Genomic DNA, 25213 nt, shown 5'->3' with positions numbered 1-25213 from the left:
CAAAAGAAAATTAAACAACGCAGATGAAATGAGTTGACCTCTTTCAGTTGATCGAGTTGCTACTCTTTGATATTTCTTTATGTTGACAAAAATGTTATTTTATTTGACGATTAATTATTTGAACATTTTATGAAAATGGTTCAAAGTGAAAGTAGGCATATCACAAATTATAGATAGATACCTACCAACAACTTTAGTGGTATCAATTAACATTTATTTTCAAATGATGTCGAGCCGATACATTAGGTAGGTACAGGGAATCCTTTGATAACGACTTGCTCATTAATTTAAATAAAAAACTAACCACTAATGATGTCTTTCACGCAGGAAAACTAGTAGCATTTTCGACATACACACACAAACAAAACTCTGGCCCGTATTTTGGGGGATGATACATATTAAACTTTTTTTAAATCTTCACATCTATGTATTGTTCTGAAGAAATTTTAATACACGGAAGATGAGGGATATTACTCGATATACTTACTCGTAGTAATTCAACTTGACAAGATCACCGAAAGTGATTTCCCATAATCGCTTCATCAATTTTGAATTCTGATGGATGTATCTTTTGAATATGGTTTGAAGAAAATCTTCGAGCACCTGAAAACAATTTTTGATAAATTTTTTTGCAAATAGTGAGAGACTAATAACCTCAAAAATCCATCATAATGTAAAATTTTATGGGCTGAATTTTTCAAGTATTTTTTTTTTATACTTCACATTTTGTCAATTTATAAAAAATTGGTAAAAAAAAAAATTAGGCTTATTTGTTTCACAAAAGTGTTCGCTCGGTCAGAGTTGACTAATAATAAAATAAAGAATGCTCTGTTGAGTGAAAAAATGTTATTTGGACCCTTTTTTGAGGAAAATTTTTAAAACCTGGAGTGGGGTAGCTTGAAACTCCGACCAATCAATTTGTAAGATGGTATATAGGAGTAAACATGAACAAAATTCCAGATTTTTGACCTAAATTTTATCAAATTTTGAATCATTTTTCTATAAAAAATGGAACAAACTCTCCAGCATTAAAAAATTTGGCATTTGAAATTTAGCTAGCTCAGGTATTATGATTCTGAGTACTTGACTCACTTTTTCGAATTTTCTTTATAAGTACATTCCAAGAAAGTTTCTGTTGATAACACATATCTCAAGTTATGCAAATGGTGTAATAGAAATGAAAAACTCATCTAAAAGAAATACCACGAAGAATTTTAAAAATGGGTGAGGGCATCAATTTCAACTTAGAAAATTCGTAACAAAATAAAATGATTTTAAACAAAATGCAAAACCTATCTAAGAACTTTAAAACTGCTCAACAAGAAAAATAATTCAATTTTCCAAATGATAACTAAATGGGAACCATCGCCTCATCCCTCCACCGCTTTCCTAAATACATCTAAACGCCATTGTGCACTGTATCATTCAATTACGTGCAGTTAAAAATTAATTTTACACCTTCACCACCATATGTTGACCATCTAATCGCGTTTATGATGGTAAATTCAATTGGGCGGGCGATTCTGCAAAGGCAAACACTTATGACGCGAAAGCCAGGATCAATATTGCATATACAATTTCATTCCCCTTAGAGCGCAGATATATAAAACGTTGCCTTTTAGTAGACAAATCACGTTTAAAAATTAAACCCATCACGTGCTCAATTAACGCTCAACTTGCGAGGCAACACACTCCATAAAAATTATAATAAATGAAATATTTTGAAAAAATTTTTCAAAACAAGGCAGAAGAATATCCAAAGCGAGTAATATTCTTCTGATAAATGAACGCTTGCGCTATGGCCTAAAGCCTAAACTGTTGATAATATTGAACGGATTTCGTCGTAGAATAAGTACTCTTCGCCCACATTCGCTTCGGATTGTCGTATCACGTTATTTTTTTCCTTTGCGCGAATTTTGTTTCCTTTAATTTCAATGTTGTCGTGAAAATTTTCTATGATTTTTAAATAGAGAAATAGTCTCGCTATTATTTTTCGTTTAGTAAACGAGAAATGACAGCGGAGTTCTTGAATGAAGACGACGAAACGGAAAAGGAAGTGGTGCAGAGTGGTAAGTACACCATCTTGTTAAGCCATCGAGCAAGGTGAAAAATATATTCGTGTGTTTTGGTTTCGCGAATTGACTCGATTTATTGTGATTTTTTTGGAAGAATTCTAACGAATGCGCGTCCATGATAGTGTAAATTACAGGCAATGATATGTGAATACTTTTGGGGAGGTTAAAAATGCATAACGTACCTACGTAGACGTACCTCTACCTACTTTACTATAGGTTAGTACGTGAAAGTACATATTTATCCGTGGTTACGAATATTTTTTTGTTTGGTGATCATCTGTATTGGATTTATATTTGATAAACAGGCACCTAGCCGAATGAATTAATGAAGACAACGAATAAGGAAGAGAAAAACATACCAGAAACAATTGAACACCCTTATGTTTTAATAAAGCTCTTCAAAATCAGGTTGAATAAAATGTCTTTTGAAAAAGAAATTTACTTATTGACTAAAAGAAATACCAAATATTTAAGTAAAAACGATGACCCAATTCCTAAAAAAAAGAGAAAAACGAACAAACGTAGTCAATTCATTGAATTGTTATATTGCATGATATCGTTTCTTTGGTATTTCTAACCAGGATATAAATCATGCGAATAAATAAAAATACTGCACATTGTCTCGCTTCTTCTTGCTAAAAAAAAACCTCTGACATCACAAACGAAAGGATACCTCAATACAATGGTTAGAAAACGTAGCTTTATTTTAAAAAGGAGAAAATTAAAAATTTATGGGCGAACATGTTTTTTCTAACGGAGCACATTTTTCAAAATTAGATAGTAATTTTACGACAAATTTTCGAAATTTCTAGCCATTAGCAGGGATGAGCAGTTGGAAAAACAATTTTGTTTAAAAAAACTGGATGTTAGATAAGTATCAATAAGTTACGCCTCGCCTTCCAATTTCGAATGACCAAGTACAATATGTTATCAAAATACCAGATCATTTTTTGCATAGATGTGGGTGCATTTAGCGACTAAATGAAGCCTTCCAGGACAAAAATGCGAAGAAACCAGATTTCAGAACTTGAAATTTTCAGTAATCCTTATCAGATACATTCTTTCCAGAGACGTGTAGATTTCAAATCCTCCACAGAAAATTGCATCAGAATATATATGCAATTAGGTCTTATACACATTTGAAAAAAAAATTAAGTCAATTCGATCAACATTTGAAACCGGGTTTTTCCAGTTCATTAAGTCAAAAGTTGTTCTCTAATGACTGTTTTAGCGAGTTTTTTCTTTTAAAGAAAAAATATTTCTATAAGGTAGGCAACATTTGAATGTGTTCCTACCTACGTATATATCTCTCAAATCTTTATTCGTGTAGTTCAAAAATTTATCTGTTTCGTAATCCTACGTATTACAAATGCTTACGTGTTTTTTGAAAATTATTATTCAACCCTTTCCAACTCCCAAACCCAAAATCAATTGGAAAGTTGACAAAAATTATATGTTTGGAATGGTGAAATTTCTTCATCATTTCTAAAGAATTAAAAAAGCATGATTTTACAGAATTTTTTTTGCAAGAAAGTCAGGCCCTTTCGATTGATTTTAAACCACTCCAGTTTTCAATATTTTTTGACGCGATTCAGCAAAATTTCGAGTACTGTTTAATTCACTCTTAAATCAGGAATTTTTCAAGAAAAATTTAAAGAAAAAAATGAGATTTCGAAAAATTGGGAAACATAAAAAGAGAGCAGTTCAGGGTGATTTAACCCCATATGCTTTCTTTTCGCGATTTAGTAGATGCTGTGCTCAACTTAACCGAACTAAGTTAGATTTTTTGAGTAGATTTTAGTGAATCCAATTCAAAAAAATTCTTAATTTCGTATAAAACAATTGTCATTACGAGCAGAATTTAGCCAGACAACGCTTTTTTCTCGATACTTCGATAAGGGAGATATGAAGATATACATAGAAGGGAGGACGGAAAAACAAGGAGGTTGAAAAATATCGATCACCATCGAGAATTTTCTCATTCATGTGAGTTCTTTAGCTCCAAAAAATCCAAAGAATAATTGCCACTCTAATAATAGACAACATTAGAAAGTCTTAAAATCAGCTGAGGAAAAAATTGATCACAAATTAATACTCGTGGCATTTTTGTACCCCACTCGCACGCATTATATTCGAAGCTATTTTCAATCCTGATATTCTGGATGCTGATCAAGCATCTAATAATTTTAGCTATGCATTCGCAGTTGGGTTTCAGAAAAATCCTAAGCCCATGTTTGGGCCTTGATCATATTTTCAATGGTGCGAATTGAAAAGTTGTCAAAAACTGTCCATATTTTCCCATCAGTGATTTTTAAATCAAGATTTTTTTAATTCAAAATACATTGATATTTCCTTCAACTCACAAGTTGGACAAAAATTCATCTGATAAAATTTTGCTCAGTTCTCAATGTAATGTACTACTGACCCCCTCCTCTTCAACGGTTAATAATCCATTTCTACTTTTTTCCTTCGAACAATAATTGCGATGTCTCATCTGTCCCTTCAATTTTAAAGATAAGCAACATGTTCAACTGAGGCATTTTCCCGGAGATAGCTATTCGTTTGGATGAATTTTCAATTCGATCATTCACCCCCTAAACACCCCCTAAACACCCCCTGTACACAGAAATGAATTTATAATACTTACTATATAGGTACGCACCTATTTATTCATGGATTCCAAATTGAAATAGGTGCTCATTTTTCACAAGTTGTGAGAACAACGGCAAAAAACCTAATGGAAAAAGTATAACGATAGAACAACTTTAAAAAAAATATAAATAGGTGTAGGTGTAGGTATAGGTACCTACTTACAGATTGTTCGCGAGATAAGTAATTAAAACTAAAACAATTCATGTTTATTTTAATCAATAAATTTTGATAAAAACACTACAGCTCTCAATGTGTAATTTGACTCTATCAAAACAATGCATTTCCAGTGATATTAATTTCCCGTCGAATGTCCTAATTTCATATCACTCGTTCAACTTCTCGCAGCCTATCTATATCTTCTAATACGAGTACGTCAACTTTATTAATTTTTCTTCGCATTCGCTCGTTTATTTTACTCTCATTTACGTGCGTTATCTCGAAATATTCATCTTTTAAAATAACGAGCTTTTATACTCATAGGAAAAGGAAGGTAGAAGGTATACGCACTTATTCTGCATAAGTAAATACAAACACAATACCTACTCATACCAAACAAGTTGACAAATTAATATTCTCTCAAGCATAATTTATTATGACGTAAAACAAACCATCAACTAATATAGGTACCAGTAGTGATATACCTTCCTAATACACTCGGAATTAACGATTATAGCGGTTCAACCACCCTTGACCATTATTGAAGTATAGGCTATAATTGGCACAAAATTGAGGATAACTCTTAAGGAAGTTCAATAAAGGAAATATATCACTAGAGAGCTTCCTGCAGTTTCAACTCGGGCTGTAAAATAAATCATTTGACGAACTGTTATACTACATAGAAAATTTTATTTAATCGAATTATACCTACCTATTTTATCTCAATTCTCGAGAAATAAACTTGTTTTAAAATAATTACATTTCGAGTGAAATTTCCATCGCATTAATGCTAACATAAATGAAATATTACATTAATTGCATCAGTTTTCAAATAAGAACCTCCCAAAAACACATTTTCCTTTATAAAGATGGAGTAAGGTTTTCGTCAGTTTTTTTTTCAAATTTTCAATTTGTTATCAAAAATTTAATCATCCGCTTTATCCATTTCGTTTTCAGGCGATAAAATTCTACCCAAGGATAAATTCTCAAACGTAGGCAGCAGTTATACCTACACAAGGTTTAAACATTTCATATTTCATTTTGTTTGTTTGCCTGTTTGATTTTCAAAAGCATACAGAGTGTTCAAAAATGATAAACACCCTCGGAGTTGTGCAAAAAACAATCGAGTAAAATTTTACTGTTTTTGAGGGGAAAAAAAGGGTTCTCACTTCTCAGTTGAAAACGGTTTTTAAAAATACAGAAAAGGTATTAAGTACGTAAAATTATTATTTTTTAAGAATTTACCAATGAAGGTTCGGGAAATTAAATACATAAAATGTATGAATGAAATTTCTCACAATTAACCAAGTAAGATTTTTATGAATTGGGTGGGTATACTTTGAATTTTTCTCCACTTCCAGAACTTTTTAAAACAATTAATAAAGTGTTCTTAGAGTCGACTAAAGAGAAGGTATTTTTAAAATTTTAAAATGAAGACGAATATAGCAATTTCAGATTCACTTCAGAATGAATCATATGAAAGAACATCGAAGCCAACTTATATTTTTCGACATAAAATTCCACCGAGGGTGTCCACCATTTTTAAACACTCTGTAGCTGACTTTATTAGTAGTTATCAGTTTTGATGCGTTTCTTTCTGGATATTTTATTGAAATTTGTATATCTACCATATGGTTTGCTGCCATAAAAACTGGATATTGATACTACAATACGCTTATTTATCTCTCAATTCCACAAAAATAAGTTTGATAGAACCTTACTAAACTAGGGAATAAAAAATAAATTTTTTCGAAATGAGTCTTAATTAGGTACGCAGGTTTTTTTAAATCTAAATTATTTCATTATAAAAATCTATAATTAATGTTCTGCCACATCTTTGAAGAGTATCAAACTAAGTAATACAAAATAGATTTTCTGCACACATTCTGCAGTTATGGATTTTTTGCATGTAACTTTCTTTACAAAGGTACATATAACTTGAACATTTTGTACCTAATCAAAACTTCGGTCATAGTGTCAAAAATTGAGAAAAAAGTGCGAATTCTCTGGTGAACATTGCTATTGGAAGTAATTTCTTCAAGTATCTATAGTTATCATGGTGTTTTGAATATCTATTGGTGTTTTTAATCAATTTTGAACAATTTTAAAAGAAGAAAATTTCCTGCAGTTGTTTTCCAGTATTCAACAACTTATAACTTTTTAATTAATTTTGTAAAAAGAAAGGGGAAGGGAGTCACGGCATTACAAAAAGCAAACGTTGTACCTTAAAAACCATCAACAATGATGATAAATATATGTAAATTGAAAGAGCATTTTTTTGGGGAATTTATGCTTGATTAAAATGGTGAAAATGATCAACTTTCTGACGGTAAATCATTTTTTAAAAAAAATATATTATATCTACATTTTGGTTTTATGTTTTTTCGGTTTGATTTTTTTTAAAAAATGTTTATCAGAAAATTTGAGAAAGTATGTAGGTATACCTATCTATGTAATAATTGAGATATGGTGATATTTTGCAGTTTTGCAGGTTTTCGTAGTCAATAAACAACATTCTGTGGAAAAACATCAAACCTTTTTTAACCCTTTAAAACTTTGGGCCCATGAATTTTTGAGTGGGAAACAATCCCACTTCTTTGAAAAAATTATATATTCTTTCAATAGAACTACGAACAAAAAAACTTGATTATCAAAAAATTAAAATACAGGAAATTCTCAACACAGGAGCCAATATCTTAGTTTTTTCTCCTGAACAATAAAGTATGGGTATAGTAAGTAACTTTCTTCGAGATTGATTTCCATATACTGAGAGCATATACCTACCTAGGTATTTATAGTATCACCCGAAGAACTTCCAAATAATGTAAAATTTTTCTTTGATCGCGAAACTTTTCAAAGAAACAAGATTAATAAAATTCTCCATGCAGTAAAAGTTATTGATTTAATTCGAAGCCAAGCTAAGTTTGATGTAAAGAAAATAATTCCATTTTCATCGAGTGAAATTTTTGTCTAGACGCGTCTCCTTTGTACGGTAATTTTCAACAAAAAAAATTCTTCTTCGCGAATATACGAAGTAATAAAATAAGATTGAAATCTCGATAACTTTTTACATACTACGTAGTTATTTCCTCAAATTGAAAATTTCGCTATACAGATTCATCACAGGGAGAAAAAAAATCCTTCATATTTTAACGAAATTTGCCGACAAATAATAATTTTCGCTCCGATAACTTTGGCGAAATTACTTTTCAAGTTTGTATATGAAGTTGGTTAGAAGTAGGTATACATACTTGAATCAAATACTTATACCTACTGTTATGAAAATAATGTGGAATCGATTAAGTATAAAATCTTCCCTGTCTCCCTAGGTTATGTGTATAAGTATCCGAGAACGGGAAACTTTAACGCGAACGTTGTTGATGAAGAAGCGTGCGGGTAATTTGGAAAATTGCGCAATGGATTTTAGATTTACTTACATAGACGTTATTTACCACCAAGTTTGAAAATAATTGATTCTTTAACTTCGAACATCGTTAAAAATTTATCCCACAGAATATGTAAACGTTTTTCTGGTTGCTAACCCAACAAAAAATACAAACGTATGGGGGTATAAATTATTAAAATCATTAATTTCAAGTTGTTCGATGGGAGCATACTCGTAGGCTCAGCTACCCATCTAAAATTCGTGAAACCGTAATTTTCAACTATCGAATAAAAAATACATACGTGTTATTTACTTTTTAGAAAATCATTTTTATTATATTGCTAAATTGTCAAAATTTTATTCGATATTAAACGCCTATATAGTCTACATACTTTGTAATTCCTTGATGAGAAATTAAAAATCGATAATTTTAATGATGATAATAACGCTGGAAATTTTCATGACGTAAAATGGTTAATAAAATGTTTGAAAACTTTGGTAAAAAGAAAAGAAACACTCGAGGTATATAGGTATTTTTAATGGTATTTTTCAACAAAATAGTTCTTTAAACGTTTAACGAGCAACGTGATACCTTTAATTTTAATCACGAATATTTTCCAGCAAAGAATCCTAATTCAATTTGTATGTACTTAGCTTATTACCTTAATGTACCAGTAAGAACTTTCCATTCATTGTAAAAATAATATTTTCAATGGGAATCGTCATCAAAAGATTCAATTTATGAATTCGCCTTCCATGTGAAATTATAGCTTATAACGCAAATTTATTACAAGTTGACTAGGAAAAAAAGAAAGAAAAAAGATGCTGTCACCGAAAGGTTTCTCATCAATAATTAAATTGGCATGTTTACGCTTTACAGCTACATGAGTGAATTTGCGAAAGCTTGTAGAATTATAGACATTTCGATTCGAAAACACGTAAAACTGAGCTTTTATTTTTATTCTGAAAATTTAAGAGGGTAACTATACCTACATTGTAGGTACATAAAACTTACACTCAGGTACATTGTTCAATTTCAAGAACCCGATGAGTCTATTTTCATTCTTCCATAAAAAACCACGTAGGTAATAAGCTTTTCGTTTTAAGTGCCTAGTGCCTACTCATTAAAAGAGAAATGAAAAACAACTTTGCAAAAAGAAAACAAATTTTTGAACATTAAATTAAGCTGTCGGTACTTCAAATTTCATTAACTTTTTTGTAGCAATTAGGTTTATCATATCATTCGTTTTGTATTGTAAAGTATTTCATTATGAAATGCCAGCAGAAATGTTTTTTCTGAATTGTATAAATCTCCTCCCTTTTACATTCCATTTTTAAAAATATATCACCGTAATTCTTGGAAAATACATTATAAAAACGTTTTTAAAAATCTTAAGCTTAATTCTGACCGTTAATTTAAGCATAACATTTAGCTACGGAGCAACGGAGCAGGTACAAAGTGTAAAATACTCAAACCTAGTTTGATTAGATCTCGTTTTTTGGGGGGATTCAACTTTAATATAGCGTGATTCGCATTTTAAAACACCTTCAACGTTGATGTTAATTATGTACTAAGTATAACCAAAAAAGACTCCTTCATAAATTAATCCTTAACATACAAAAAATCAGTTACAGACATGCTCGTATTAATTTACTGCACAAAATTGATGAGGCGGAAAGGGAAAGACGAGATGGAGAGATTTATCTCACAATCAGTCAGGTCCCTATCTGAAAATATCAATCACGTCACACGGTGAATAAAATTAAGAGATGCATTATTTCATCAACTTTCAGGTTGAAGAATCCTAAAAGTTCAAAAAATTGGAAAATTTGACACCCAAACTTGCGAACCATTATTCTATTTCAAATCAAACGCCCTCCAAACATTCAGAATTGGATCATTTAGAACAATAATGTCGAGCAATGAATGGCTCGTTTTGTGTATCTCAATCGATATTCCAAATACTTATTCTGTAAGGTTCTACTGATTTCTACCTATCAAATTGATTTAGGAAAATTTTTCTGAACATCGCAGTTCCATCTTCAATCTTCACCTTTCTCACTTCACACTAGAAACAATTGAAAATAGCAAAATCACACCTTGAAATGAATGAATAGTTTTGGAAGAAAACTTTCTCAATTTCAACTTCGATCGTGCTAAAATTTAGCTCACTGCAGAAAGTGCATGTCGCCCAATTTAACCAAACAATCAGAATTTTAACAATTCTATCAACACCTTACAAAATCTTCAGAGTTTTTAGTTTTCTTTTTTTCGAATTTTTTTGAATTTTTTCAACGATCAACGATAGAATAAAAAGTTTGAAAAATTATGAAAATCTCCACATTTATTTCAAGAGGGGATTTTACAAAGCAAGCTCGAAAATCCTTACAAAATTATGCTCGTATAATTCTTCGTAGATTTTTACCGATTTTCTTTATGAAAACTCCAGGAAATACGAGTAGTTACGTAGACGTACGTTTGTCATCATATCTCACCCGCACTACAAAATCCAATTTCGAGCCACCGTCAAAGTTGGTTTCTCAATTTTCGGCAGATTGTTGAAAATGGTGGAAATAACTCATTCATGCATTTTTTTTACAAAGAGAAAATTTTGATACATCAATCTGAAACTTGAATTATGCGCAAAAATGGACCCTCCAAATTGATTACGTCTAGTTTTGAACTTATCTTCGGCATTGTAAGTCGTTTAAACTGCATAAGTGAAAGTGAATCGCATATTTTAAGTTATGAGTTAGGTAGTGTTTTTTGCAAGTTGAAAATTTCAAATTTAAAAAAATCCAAAATTGCGTAAATATTTTTGCTGCATATAGTTTGAAATTTCCTTAATAAAATAAGATGAAAAAAATTCTTTCGAGGACAATATGATCGTTGAATGTACGTACGTACGTACGTACCTCCTCCTTCCTCCAAAAGTCATAAAAATTCTATAAAGTCGTGAAAATGTACCTACCTGCTTATTGTGGCATGTCGAATCTCACAGATTCGAAATCGCTTTCGAATGCATTTCTTGCTTGGATTTCACCCCCCCCCCCCGTGCAGTCATTTACTTTTTCAAAATACATTTTTTTTTTTTTTTTAAATTAAAAAAACATCAAAACATTCGAATTTTAAAAAATGGATATCTGAACTCAACAGCCCCAAAGTAGTGAAAATCGCATGTGGTGGCCCATTTTTATGATTTTTTGCATGGTTTTTTCATCAATTGGGAGGGCTGATGATGGGCTGATGCACCAAGGGGTCATATTCTATACTATAAATAAAGCTGCAAGAAAAATAAATACCCCAAAAATACCCAAAAAATCAGAAAAAAATTCCCAGGCCGATCTATGGCACCTAGAGAGCTAATTTTTTTCTTAATCGACAGCTTAACTTCTCTAGAATATAGGGAAAAAACGCGGGAGTAAAAATTTTGGAATTGAAAGGCCCAAATTGTGAGTTGAAATGGGCTGTTTTTGCCGTTTTTTCGATTATTCTCAAATATATCATTTATATCAAGAATGAAAAAAGCTAGAAAGGTGGTCAATATCTCATTTTAAAGAGCATTAAATTCTGAATATTTCCCTCGATTACATTACCCCTCTAGGGTTTTTAGTTTTTGAGCTATTTTGAATCCAAATTTGAATTGAATTATCTCGAAAACTAAATATGCTAGATGGGTACTGTAAGCGAGGGAAATGTTCGAAATTTCATGCTCTATAAAATGGTGAAAACAGATTAGCAAAAAGTTGCTTAGATCGTGCGATTTTGATCGTTTTTTATGGCATTTTAAATCAAATTGATTCTGCATCTGTTAAATCAAAAACCACCAACGCACCAACAACAGAAAAAAGATATGAAGCTTAGAAACACGAACGTCTCTTTTTAAAAACGCATCTCATCAATAACTTACTACCCCGCATTAATATCGCGAAAGTCAGATCATGCTATCAATTTAACTTCGCGATGGGGAAAATTCTCTTTTATAACTGTACAATTTTTATATTCTGGATATTTGCAACATGAAAATTTTTCTTCCAAATACTACAATAACAATAAAAGATAAACTCGCAAAAAAAAAAATACGAGTAAGTCAATAACTGCGTTGATTTGAATTATTTTATTTTCATGGGAATATTACGCTTGTAAACTAATAAAATGACTTTCGATCGGTATAAATAAAATTTAATTTTCCAATTATATTCTTCGTCTTCAACATCACGCGGAATAAATTCAATTTAGAAACTTATCCGTATACGTATATTTCGAATTAGTTGTAAATTAACTTTATCGATTAATCGCGTCGCTTCGCAGGTAGATAGAGATAGATAGGTACCATACGGAAAGGTATCGAGGAAAATACCATCGGTTTCGTTCGAGCATTAATGCACATACAGCATAGCATCGCGAAGAATTCTCGTAATCGTAACGCCGTCTGCACGTCAATTTAAGGAATTTGAAAATTCAGCATTTAGCAAAAACAGGCAATAATATGTACATTAATGCAAAAGGCAGGTATATACAAAAATATAGGTTACGAAAAGGGGGCGTGTTTCGCCTTCTTTCTTCTACATCATTCGGCCTGCGCTCAGTGCTGTTTTCCGGCTATAAAGTAGAAGTGGAACCTAACCTACGCGACTCAAAAATTTCACCAGTGAAATTCACCCTTATGGGCAATCTGGAAGCGATAATGTTTACTTGATCCTTGAATTTGAACTACACACCAAGTAGCAAAAAATCGATAGCGCATGGTTTTTGTTCACTTTTTTATACTATTGTAGCGAAAGAATAGGCGACACTTTGAGCGAGTTAAGGATACTTGGGTGAAAGAAAAATTTAAAAGAAACCACAGAATTTACATCAGATCGTAATGTATCCATGTAAGCATCAAGTTGTGCACCAACTTTCTGTTCTGAATACCTACCTAATGAACAAATACTTGAAATCTTGATGCATTAGTAAGCTACAAGTACAGAAGCAGTTGGATAGGATATCCAGTATATGTAGATATGTACATTTAGGTAATAGGGTGGGTCGCAAGAAAAATATTGGAAGATTTTTACCAAATTCGGCGAAGATCCTAATTTTAAGTTCAGAGTCACCTAGAATACATTCTACTCCAAGAGGTGTCCATGAAGGGGAATTGTGAGCCTTCAAGGAGTGGGGATTTTCCACAAAATTGTTGTTTTTTTTCGCTCAAGCCTTTATCCAACCTATTTTGGGAAAAGTCGCTCGGTTCCAAAACGTGAGATTTTGCGACGACCTGGACAATTTTCACCAAAATACAAATACAAGAGACCACCTTGGAAGTTCTACTGAGGGGTTAAAAATTTTCAAGTCGCTTATTTTTGGGGTGATTCGTGTTTTGAAAATATTTTCTTCTGAAATATTATTCATAAATTGGGCCAAATGTATAGGTAATTTCTGAAACTTATTTGTTGATAATTATTGCGAACTCCAAATCCAAAAAATCAAAAAAGTAGGTAGTCGAAAGCTTATCAATTTTTTTCGAGTTTTTCAAATTGGCAGCAATGGTTAAAAATTGATACCCGTGCATTCCAAAATATTCTCCATTTTTCCAAGTTGTTGATAGTTTTTGCGCTAGTTGATCAAAAAATGGGTACCTATACCTCTACCTACCAATAAGTACATGAAAAATGAAGTTCAGTGTTATAATCTGTCGTAATTATTTAATGGTTTAAAAATTTAAAGAATCAAATGGGTTCAATTTTACGCAGTTATACACTCGCACATTTTAAAATTTCAAAGCATTTTTAGTGTGCGTAGCACACTATTGGTTTCGCTTTGAGAAATGAAATTTCATTATACATGAATGTTCTCTTAAACTATCCAACCGTTTTTTGTACCTATTGGACACCATTTGAGAATCATTAAGGCGGAGGGAATAGATTATTTTCCATTCAATTCGGATGGGTAATTGCGGAGTAATTGCAATTTTAGTTCATTATTTTAATGCATTAAATTCTAAAAAAGGGAAAAGGGGACTTGTAGAACACCTGCCGCTCATTGTACCCTGCTATACCCCCAGTCTATTCCATCTCCGCTTTTCAAATCAGCTGTCTCATTGTACCCTGTTACACCCCTCATCTGTTAGCTGTATATTCTAAGTGGGAGTGGTTTGGTGGGGCGTTTACCCAACAAATATATTCTTTTAATGCCCTAACCCACCATGTGAACTCGTAGTCGAATGGTTAGGGCATGTAGGTAGGAATAGGAATTGTAGGGTCCCAGGTTCGAATCCCCATCAGGTAGGTAGGTATAGGTGACGAATTTTTCGTTGGACATATTGGATAGGTAAATGCTGTGGAGTGAGTACATGATGCTGGTGCAAAAAAAAACGAATTTTGAACCCTGTAGCCCCCTCATTTTGATTTATAAAAACAAAGTTATGAAATATGATATCATTTTGCTAAATGAATTTTCATTTCATTTATTCAAATACTTTTTACTATACCTATAGCGCCGTAAGTACAGTAAAAATTACCTTAAGATGAGTAATTTTTACTTTTTATGATATAAAAATTACTTTAAAATGAGTCATTTTTACACAACTTGGTTTATGCAATTTTAATTATCATGCTTTAGTAAAAATTATTAAGACAAAATGATTTTTACTAATGTTATAGCAAAATTTATTAAAATGATGATTTTTACTATAAGATTACAGTAAAAATTATTACCTATTATAACTGAACAGTTGGAAATTACTGATTTTCAAAACAAATTTTATCATACTTATATTATGTATTTTTGAATGGGATCCAGTTATTGTGCTAAATATATAGTCAAAAATTTTTGTAAAAATTACCCATATTTTTGTCGTGTAATTTAGAGGCAATGCGAATTCTTAACATATTTTATATGATTTAATAATTTTAGAATCAAAGGCAAATTCTGAAAATTGGTTTGAAATGTTATAAATTTGAAGACAATGGAAATTCTAAAAAAAAAATGAAAATTTGTCATTTAGAGACACTGAGAATTCCAAAAATTGATTAAAAGTTCTATAAGTTGTAGATAATGTGAACTTGAAAATGATAAATGAATTATTGTATGTAATATTATGAAGATAATGAGAATTCTGAAAAATTAGAGGCATGCACTACTTAGATATGTAATAGCGGTTATAGCTGTAGAAAAGGCAGCTAGCTACGCACACTTTGCAGCTAAGCTTTGCTTAGCTGTCTAGTTTTTGTTTTTTTTTGATTTTTTTTTTTTGTTGAAAAAATGTTGGTCCAAAACTAGACATTTTATTACTCATGTTGAAAACCCCTCCCCCACCGCAAAAACGGTAACTGAAGCATTACCCAAAAAGAACATTCCTGTAGTTGTGACAGACTAATCACTCGTTTCGTTTTCTAAAGCATTTTATTGAAAAATCTGAACCATCCCTTCCCCACCCCAAAAAAAAACATTATACTCTATACATCGTATTTATGTGAATATTGAGCTTCTAAATGCGATTTTTGTAATTTGTATATGACCAGAATACCAACTATTTCGCATTTCATCAATTTATACCCAAATACATAATTATTGGATATTTTGGAAAATTTAAAATTTTCTTCAATCCTCAATTTTCGGTTTGGACAACTGAAATTTTTTTAAAACTTCCCTGTAAATCTTCATGCTCTGGCAAAAAAAATTAATAATCAAAATGGGTGATTAAGTGGTCGAAAGATTCTCTAAAGTAAGTTACTCATTTGGAAATATATTCTGTATTTATACCTAAGATTGAGTTGTTTTTCAAAACTTATGTAGGTGTCAATCATTTTAAGGAAAAATTGAAATTATTTTTTTTGCGACGACGATGTTGGTTTTTCATTATTTAAATGCACAACTTTTCAACTAGAGAAATATGTAGATAGCAGAGAACATAACTCGACCATTTCCTTCCATGATTAGGAATAGGCAAACATGTGTACAAAAACTGAAGATGGGTTGTCTATGTTACTGCTGAAAGGAAGTTACTCCTATATACGTATACGTGAGATTTTTTGTAAGCTGTAGCTTCTCATCTACGAAAATTTTGAAAAAAATCAATCGAAGTGTACCGAGAATTTTTTTTAATATGATAATCCGGACAAATTAAGTATTTTTATGGCTTTCAAAAATCTTTACTATTCGAGAGATTGTCGATTAGTATGACGTTTTTTAAGCGTACCTGAAATTTTATTGCGCAGAAATATTAAATTGAAATCTATAGTTTTTTTTAAAAATGTGAATTGAAAAATTAATTTCTCATTAACACGACAATTCCCTTCACTTTGATGCGAAATTTACAAGCATTTCACGATCACAATGAAAAGTCAATCAAATCATAGAACTAACAAGTATAGGTACCTATAAAATCATATCGAGTTGTCCGCGGATCACATACATTAAAAGATAACTTGCAACGGTTACCTCGGTATTTCCTTTCGATAAAAACGTACCGCGTAAAATCATAATTTATTTTAAATCAAAAGAGAGGGGAAAATCGTTACAAAAAACACTACTAGTCTTTATCGATATTAGAATATAACTATGTAAAACATACGAGTATATGTAGATATTGTAGCTCGTTTAGCTAATAACAGATAATGATAATAACGTAACGCTGCAGAGAACAGAATCAGGTTCACAGATGCGAACAAAACATTTCACCAACTCATACATATATACGTGTGTATTTGTTTTATAGGTGATTCGCGAATCATGTGGATAATATTTACGGTCGCCGGATTCGTAGGATTAGTCGTACTTTTAGGGTTCATATTTCGTATCATATGGAGAAGAATACAACACCAAAAAATCAAAAGAGATACACCTCAAAAGCCGTTAACTCTTCGAAGACCAACACCAGCCGTAAAAAGTCCAGCTACCAATCAAGGTTCAGGGCATTACTTGAAGAAAAGCCCGAGCCCGACAGGACTTTCACCTTTGGTGAGTTTTTCTCAAATAAAATATTTTCAAGTGCTTGATTCAAAAAAAAAAATAGCGCCTTACGAGCAATCGCTATTTATGTTCAACTAATTTCATAAACAATTCGTAGAGTAACACTTCCGGAAACAACAGTCCTAGTCCGACAGGATCGACTCAACAAAGGTATTCCCCTAAGGAAAGTCCCACTTCTGAAGAAACCAGTGGACCATCATTAGCTGAAGAATCAGCAAACGCCACGTAAATAAATATTTCTAATTAATTCACTCGTCGCGAAATGAGCAATTTCATTCATTGCTTCGTTTTCCTTCAGAGTTCATGTCGAAGATGAAACATGCAGCGTAGATTCGAAATTGACAAAATCCGACGACGGTTCGATTAAAATTACAACGAGCCAGGAAATTCTAACTGGAACCTTGGGCCAATTATTTTTCAATATCAGGTACCTACTTACATTAACTCCTTCACCTATTAACTTTTTGTTTATTCGGTAAAAAATTACTGACAAGATGAAATTGCCATAAAAACCCGTTTGTTAATGTGTCTCAGATACAAAAAGGAAAAGAACACACTGATCGTCAGTATATTAAAATGTCAGAATTTACCATCGAAAGATTCAACATCAGCGAACAGCGATCCGTACGTTAAATTGCAGCTTTTACCAGAAAAACAACACAAAGTTAAAACCAGGGTTTTGAGAAAAACACGTAATCCTGTTTATGAAGAAGATTTTTCCTTCTACGGTATTAAAATAAATCAGTTACAGGTATATATATTTGAACTATTCTCCATCCGTAGATAATTTGTAGGCAGGCCTACCTACTCAAAAAGTTGATGAAAATGACACATTGAATTTGAAATCATGTTTTCAGTCTATCACGTTACACTTCATCGTATTGACGTTCGATCGATATTCAAGAGATGAAATAATAGGAGAAGTATTCTTCCCACTCAGTTCAGTCGACATTATAAATCAAGACAATACAAATGTTACATTCCAAAAAGATATTCAACCTCGCAGTCTAAAGGTAAATGTAACCATATCGTCAATCAAGTCGTCAATTTACGATTCAAAACGTACTTTGTAGGTAGAGATTTACATCTGCATACTTTTTACCCTCAGAATACCTACTCGTACAATTGTTCGAATTGTAATCGAACTTGTACCTATATCGAAGTTATATTCAAAATTGTTATTGTGCTCGCTGTTCATTGACGTTAAAATTTTGAATTTATTTGTTTGTTTAGGTGAAAAGTCAAGGGCGTGGAGAAATGTTGGTATCGCTTTGTTGGCAACCGGCAGCGAATCGTCTAACCGTAGTTATACTGAAAGCCAGAAATTTACCTAAAATGGACGTCACTGGTCTAGCTGGTAAGCAAAGTTGAAAAAGAAATCAATACTTTTGCTCACACCATTGAAACCCGCCAATTATTCACACATAGTAACCGCCGCGTGTAAAAATAAATTGAGACGGCGCTGTGTCATTTAAAAGCCAAGCAAACTCATAAAAGTGAAATATCTATGCGATAATAGGGTCAATAAAAATACACATGTGTGTAGAGGTACTGGAATTTGCACGTGTACGTAGATAGGCGAGGTACCTACATTTCAGATGCTGCAGCGCCCAGCTCGTATTAGTAGATAATTAGTCATTCGTTTGTGATGATAAAATAATGAACGGGACATTTTTTCACAGACATCACTTCATATTTTAAACGTAATTGATATGAACATTAGATAGATGATTTTTCCCCACAAAAATTTGTTATTTGTACAATTTTTCGGTTTCAAGTGATTAGGAAAGTTTTATTGAATCACTCATAAATTGTTGAAAAATTCACTTCCTCAGATTTATAAAATCATTTTAAAATCACGAACATAACCAATCTCCTCAAAAAGACCCCACATTTCGAATTTTTAAAATTTCGAACAAAACTCTATAAAAATAAATTTAAATCCAAACTTATTTCTATTCAAAAATTTTATTTTCCATACATTTTTCGAAAAGTAGATTTGTATGTATTTACATGAATCTGTTTTAGAATTCGCAAAAAGAAAAACCTAATTTCTTGTTTTTTCTTTTTCGAATTTCAGTTTTTTAGAAATTTCTGATCGTTATGTTTGATATTTCAGTGAATTTCCTTCTTTACTCGTTTCAGGAGAGCAAAAAAAATTCAGCAAAAATAGGATCTGTTATATTAGATTTTTAAAAAAAAACTAGGTACTCGTAGAACGCATAGAGAGTAGCAAAATTCCTAATAAGTACCTATTCTTGAAATTGAAAAAAAAAAAATTCTGAAATAGGGTATTAACATTTTTCATGCATTCTCAAAAGAAAGAGTAGACAGCTTGAAAATAAGAATGAGTCAACAAAAAAAAAAAAAAAAAAATGATAAATACATACCTATTATATAATCTACCTAAAGAGTAAATTCTTTTTTGAACGATCTTTTTCAAGATATTTTTTCAACTAAATCCAAATTTTTAGGAACTTTTAAAAATTTATATTGAGCTTATTTCCCATATTAGAAAAAATGTATAATTTCACCAAACCGAAGTAGGAAGTTGAAATTTAGTTTATAGCTATTAGGTACCTAGGTACTTTATTTTCAAATTTTCGGATCGATTGGTAAGTTTTTGAGCTATTTTAGAGCCTTCAACGGATTTAAAAAATTTTCAGTTTTCGAAAAACACTAATGTAAGTAATACAATTTTATTTCAACTCATTTGATTACGATTTTTTTAAAAACTGAAATGGCTTAAATTAAAATCATCAAGTGTTGATCTAGAAGGTCAAAAATCGGATAAGTTACGTAATTTAGTAAACTGTATTATTCGAATTAGTTCAGATTGCAATTTATCGATAAGGAATAGTCCAAGTTTAAATCTTCAAAAATTTACCAAAAATCAGCCTCCTGAATTTAATTTGTTACTTAGTTCATTTTGGACCTACCTTTGATTTCATGAGTTTCAAAAATCAAGAGAAAAGTGAGTAATTTTTTACATTTTCTCAGAATATTGGGAGCTGAAAAATTGAAGCACAAAACTTAAGGGTAAAAATATTTAAAATTATACGTTTCTATCAACAAGTATACATTGTTAAACGGTAGAAAACGTATGTAAGGAGCAAAGACATTTTCTGCATATATACTTATGTTTAAAAACTCATTCGATTTTCTTCAAGTATCACTTGTACAAGGCTAAATAAAACTAGACAGCTGCGCCAAGCGCAGCTGTAACAGTGTGCGTAGCTTCTTTAGTTGGGAAAGCGCAATGTAATTTTGGAAAAGAAGCATAACAAAATTTCAAAAAAGGCGCAACTTCGAAAAAAGCACAATGCGACTTCAAAATAATAAGCACAATGCGATTTAGAAAAAAATCACAACGCAAATTTCAAAAATAGAACAAGATTTCGAAAAAAATCAAAATACGATTTTGAAAAAAAAAGCATAACGCAACTTTTAAAAAAAAACGATTGGGATTTTGAAAGCAGAACGCAATCATGATTTTAAAAAAAAACGCACAACACGATTTCGAGAAAAAAAGCACAACACGATTTTCAAAAAAAGCACAAAGCAACTTTGGAAAAAAGCAATTGGGATTTTGAAAGCAGAACGCAATGATGATTTAAAAAAAAGCACAACGCGATTTCGGAAAAAAAGCACAACGTGAACTTCAAAAAAAAAGCACAACGCGATTTTGAAAAAAAAGGCACAACGCGAATTTTAGTAAAAAAAAAGCACAACGCAATTTTGAAAAAAAAGCACAATGCGAACTTTGAAAAAAAGCTCAACGTGAATTCTGAAAAAAGCACAAGGCCAACTTTGAAAAAAAAGCACAATGCGGATTTTGGAAAAAAAGCACAACGCAATTTCGAAAAAAAGCACAATGCAAACGTCAAAAAAAAAGCACAACGCGAACTTCAAAAAAAAAAGCACAACGAGATTTTGAACGCGATTTTGAAAAAAAAACACCACGCAATTTCGGAAAAAAAGTACAACACAATTTTGGAAAAAAAGCACAATGTGAACGTTGAAAAAAAAACAACTCGAACGTTGAAAAAAAACACAATGCGATTTCAAAAAAAACAACAACGCGATTTTTATTTTAAAAAGCACAACGCGAACTTTGAAAAAAAAGCACAAAGCGAATTTTGGAAAAAAAGCACAGCGCGATTTTGAAAAAAAAACGCACAACGCGATCTTCAAAAAAAAAAAGCAGCGCGAATTTTAGGGGAAAAAAGCACAACGCGAATTTTAGAAAAAAAGCACAACGCGATTTTTTTTTTTTAAAAGCACAACGCGATTTTTTTTAAAAAAAAGCACAACGCGAATTTCGGAAAAAAAGCGCAACGTGAACTTTGAAAAAAAAGCACAACGCGAACTTCGAAAAAAAACACAACGCGAATTTTAGGGGAAAAAAGCACAACGCAATTTTTTTTAAAAAAAGCACAACGTGAACTTTGAAAAAAAAGCACAACACAAACTTTGAAAAAAAACAACGCGAATTTTAGGGAAAAAAATCAACGCGATTTTTTTTTAAAAAAAGCACAACGTGAACTTCGAAAAAAAAGCACAACGAGAATTTTGGAAAAAAAGCACAACACGATTTTGAAAAAAAAGCACAACGCAAACTTCAAAAAGAAGCACAATGCAATTTCGAAAAAATGCACCACATAATTTCGGGAAAAAAGCACAACGCGATTTTAAAAAAAGCACAAAGCAATTTTGAAAAAAAAAGCTCAACGCGAACTTCGAAATAAAAAAACGCGAATTTTAGAAAAAAAGCACAACGCGTTTTTGAAAAAAAGCACCACGCAATTTCAGAAAAAGAAGCACAACGCGATTTTGAAAAAAAAAGCACAACGCGAACTTCGAAAAAAAACACAATGCGAATTTTAGGAAGTAAAAAGCACAACGAGATTTCGAAAAAAAGCACAACGTGATTTTTAAAAAAAAGCACAACGTGATTTTAAAAAAAAAGCACAACGTGATTTTTAAAAAAAAGCACAACGCGATTTTAAAAAAGAAGCGCAACGCGAACTTTGAAAAAAAGCACAACTTGATTTAAAAAAAAAACAACTCGATTTTGAAAAAAAAGCACAACGAGAATTCAAAAAAAAAGCACAACGCGATTCCGAATGTTACTCTATGCTATTCTGAAAGCTCCGGAGCACAACGCGATATATCGGGAAAGCATAAGCACTGCAGTACTGAGAGAGTAAGAGAACCTCTTGGGAGCACAGCAAAATCACAAATGACTGGAGGTTTTGATGCGGAAAGGGTAACCACCTGCTTTCAGCATCTATGTGTGTAAATGAAACACCAGCAGGTGTTCTAAAATTGAACAATGGGAAAGATAACACTGTAGATAAGAATATTTTAGGACCCCTGCAGTGTTACATTTTAAAACCGATGTCGGCTTCCCTTTTGATACCTTTCTCATTGTTCAATTTTGAAAATTTAAAGTTTAGCTCCACGTGGAGCCGCAACATGCTCTTCAAAATTAAATTTTTACCACCTGTTGTGTTTGCTCAATTCAATAAAAACCGGCAGATAAGCGAACACAAAGGGAAACGCCATATCAAAAGGGAAGCCGACAAAAACGAAGCTGACTTTAAATTTTCAAAATTGAACAATGAGAAAGGTATCAAAAGCGGCGCGGACAGTCAGTTAAATTTCTAAATTTATGTAACACCACAGGGGTGATTTTTTGGAAATTAAACAATGGGAAATGTTCTTACAACCCCATGCGGTGTTACATGGAAATTTAACTGACTGTCGGCGCCACTTTTGATACCTTTCTCATTGTTCAATTTTGAAAATTTAAAGTCGGCTTCGCTTTTGTCGGCTTTCCCTTTTGATATGGCCCTTTTCCCTTTTTTATTCTTTTTTTGGTACAAATTTTCGTAATTAATTGCAATTACTCAAGAAGCTAATTGAGTAATTGCAATTATAATTACGACATTCCCTCCCTCAAGTTAAGCCTCACCTACCTACGAAAGATTCAAAAAAATCGGCCCATTCCTCTAAGAGAACATTCGAGCCAAAGAATTTTTCAACTTTCGGAACGAAAGTAATAGTGTGCTACGCACACTAAAAATGCATTACTTCACTCCGGTTATTTTGTATTTTCAGATCCATACGTGAAGATCTACTTAATGTATAAAGGGCAACGTATCGCCAAGAAGAAAACACACGTTAAAAAACGCACACTGAATCCAGTATTTAACGAATCATTCGTATTTGAAGTACCATCTGGCAACGATGGTCTTCATAATATCAGTTTGGAATTCTTACTCTTGGATTGGGATCGTGTGACCAAAAATGAGGTACGATGATGAAAATTTATTTAAATGAGAACAAATGTTGTATAGCATAGATCATCTCATTGCAAATGATTTCAATTTCCAGGTAATTGGAAGATTAGAAATGGGAGCTGCATCAGATTGTGAATCAGCATCTCATCACTGGACCGAGGTATGCAACTCACCTCGACGACAAATTGCTGATTGGCACAAACTACACGAGTAAAATATTCTGAAGGAGGTACAAGTGTATGAAAAACCATGAATATCATGTTATTTCTAATATCTCGGTACTATAGTTTTAATCATACGTATTATAATTATTCCTGAACGAATTGTATGTACTTAAATGTATTTCGATTTATTTTTCGAGGAAAAAAAAAACAACAGCTATATGACCGCGACCTTATACAATATTTTACGTGTATTCATATCGTCAATTTTTAATTTTTTTTTTCTAACGACCACACACTTGAATCCATAGATAATATTGTGAACAAATTTTTAAACATACCTTCTATCATTTTTATTTAATTTTTTTTTTTTTTTTTTTTTTTGGTAGATCTAGGTGATATTTTTTTATTTTATATACTTACGATTAATTTTTCTGTAATTTTTACGAATAGTGCGTTAGTTTGTTCTGAATTCTCAAAACGAATTTTGCTTACGAACGAAATTTTTCATAAAAACATTTGTTAGAAAAAAAAATGTACATAAGCTTTGAGCTATCACATTCTGAAAAATTTTTGACATTAGTGTTTTGAGAATTTAAAGAGAAAAATACAGTCTGTACATACCAATACCTAAATGTAAGAGAAGTGTTTTTAATATAAATGTATATTAAGCGTATTTTAGCACAGACCAAAATACTGAAAGATATTTATACGTATTTTTGATAAAGTTACTATAGGCGAAGCTTACATATAACAGCCTACATAAATTTTGAATTCGTACACTTCAAAGTTGTAATGAACTTGAAAAGAAAAAAAAATACGAGACAGTTTATTAGTTACCAATCGTTACCTGGTTGATTTCCTTTTCAAAAGTATTTCTTCCGTATTGTTTTTTATCGTACCGACTCCATTTATGTTCCGTAAGCACAAAATATTGCATTTATGGACCAGTGCGACGTATGTATCACGCTGATTTCTGTGTCTTATTTTAGTACAGCGCGTTTCCTAAAATGTTAAGATGTACTCGTATTATCATTTAAGGTATACTTATCTTCAACATTTATCAAATTTAATGAATTACATATTTAAATAAAATTATTCTAACCATAAATATCAAGCAGAAGGAACATTTTCATTTGATTTGATAGAAAATAAAAAGTCGAAAAAAATTATTCAACACGTTTCAATTTCAAACTTTAAAAAAAAATTTGGAATTGCAGAATTGCACACTTATCTGAAAGTTGGGTTGCTGGCCTTAAAACCGAAGGAGCAAAGTTGAGAGCAATTTAGCGTAAACTTTTCAAAGTTGCATAATTTTTTAAATATTGGGCTATATAGTAAATTGAATTCGACTACGCCATAATATTTAGAGAATTTTAATAGAAGCATAAAAAAAGTACTTTTAAATTTCAACACATCTTTAAAATTGAACGAACAAGAGCATTTTAAAATTTAGAAGCACTTTGAATTTTGCATTTCTAAATTTTCCAAAAATTCAAACGCTTTTAATTTTGAATTCGAAC

General features: G+C 31.6%; 1 protein-coding gene across 1 annotated transcript; it reads left to right on the top strand.

The window, feature by feature from the left end:
* The first annotated feature begins 1837 nt into the window (after positions 1 to 1837).
* On the top strand, positions 1838 to 24801 carry LOC135840391 (synaptotagmin-4-like). Its single transcript, XM_065356899.1, has 9 exons — positions 1838 to 2069; positions 16971 to 17212; positions 17322 to 17449; positions 17523 to 17651; positions 17759 to 17975; positions 18082 to 18237; positions 18458 to 18581; positions 23348 to 23541; positions 23624 to 24801. Exons 1-9 carry the CDS (start codon positions 2012 to 2014, stop codon positions 23741 to 23743), a joined length of 1368 nt encoding a protein of 455 aa, XP_065212971.1. The 5' UTR covers positions 1838 to 2011; the 3' UTR covers positions 23744 to 24801.
* The last annotated feature ends 412 nt before the right edge of the window (positions 24802 to 25213 follow it).

The sequence above is a fragment of the Planococcus citri genome, chromosome 3, assembly GCF_950023065.1.
Source record: "Planococcus citri chromosome 3, ihPlaCitr1.1, whole genome shotgun sequence".
Classification (NCBI taxonomy): domain Eukaryota; kingdom Metazoa; phylum Arthropoda; class Insecta; order Hemiptera; family Pseudococcidae; genus Planococcus; species Planococcus citri.
Note: the sequence above shows the minus strand (reverse complement) of the source record. Positions and strands in the feature narration are given on the sequence as shown.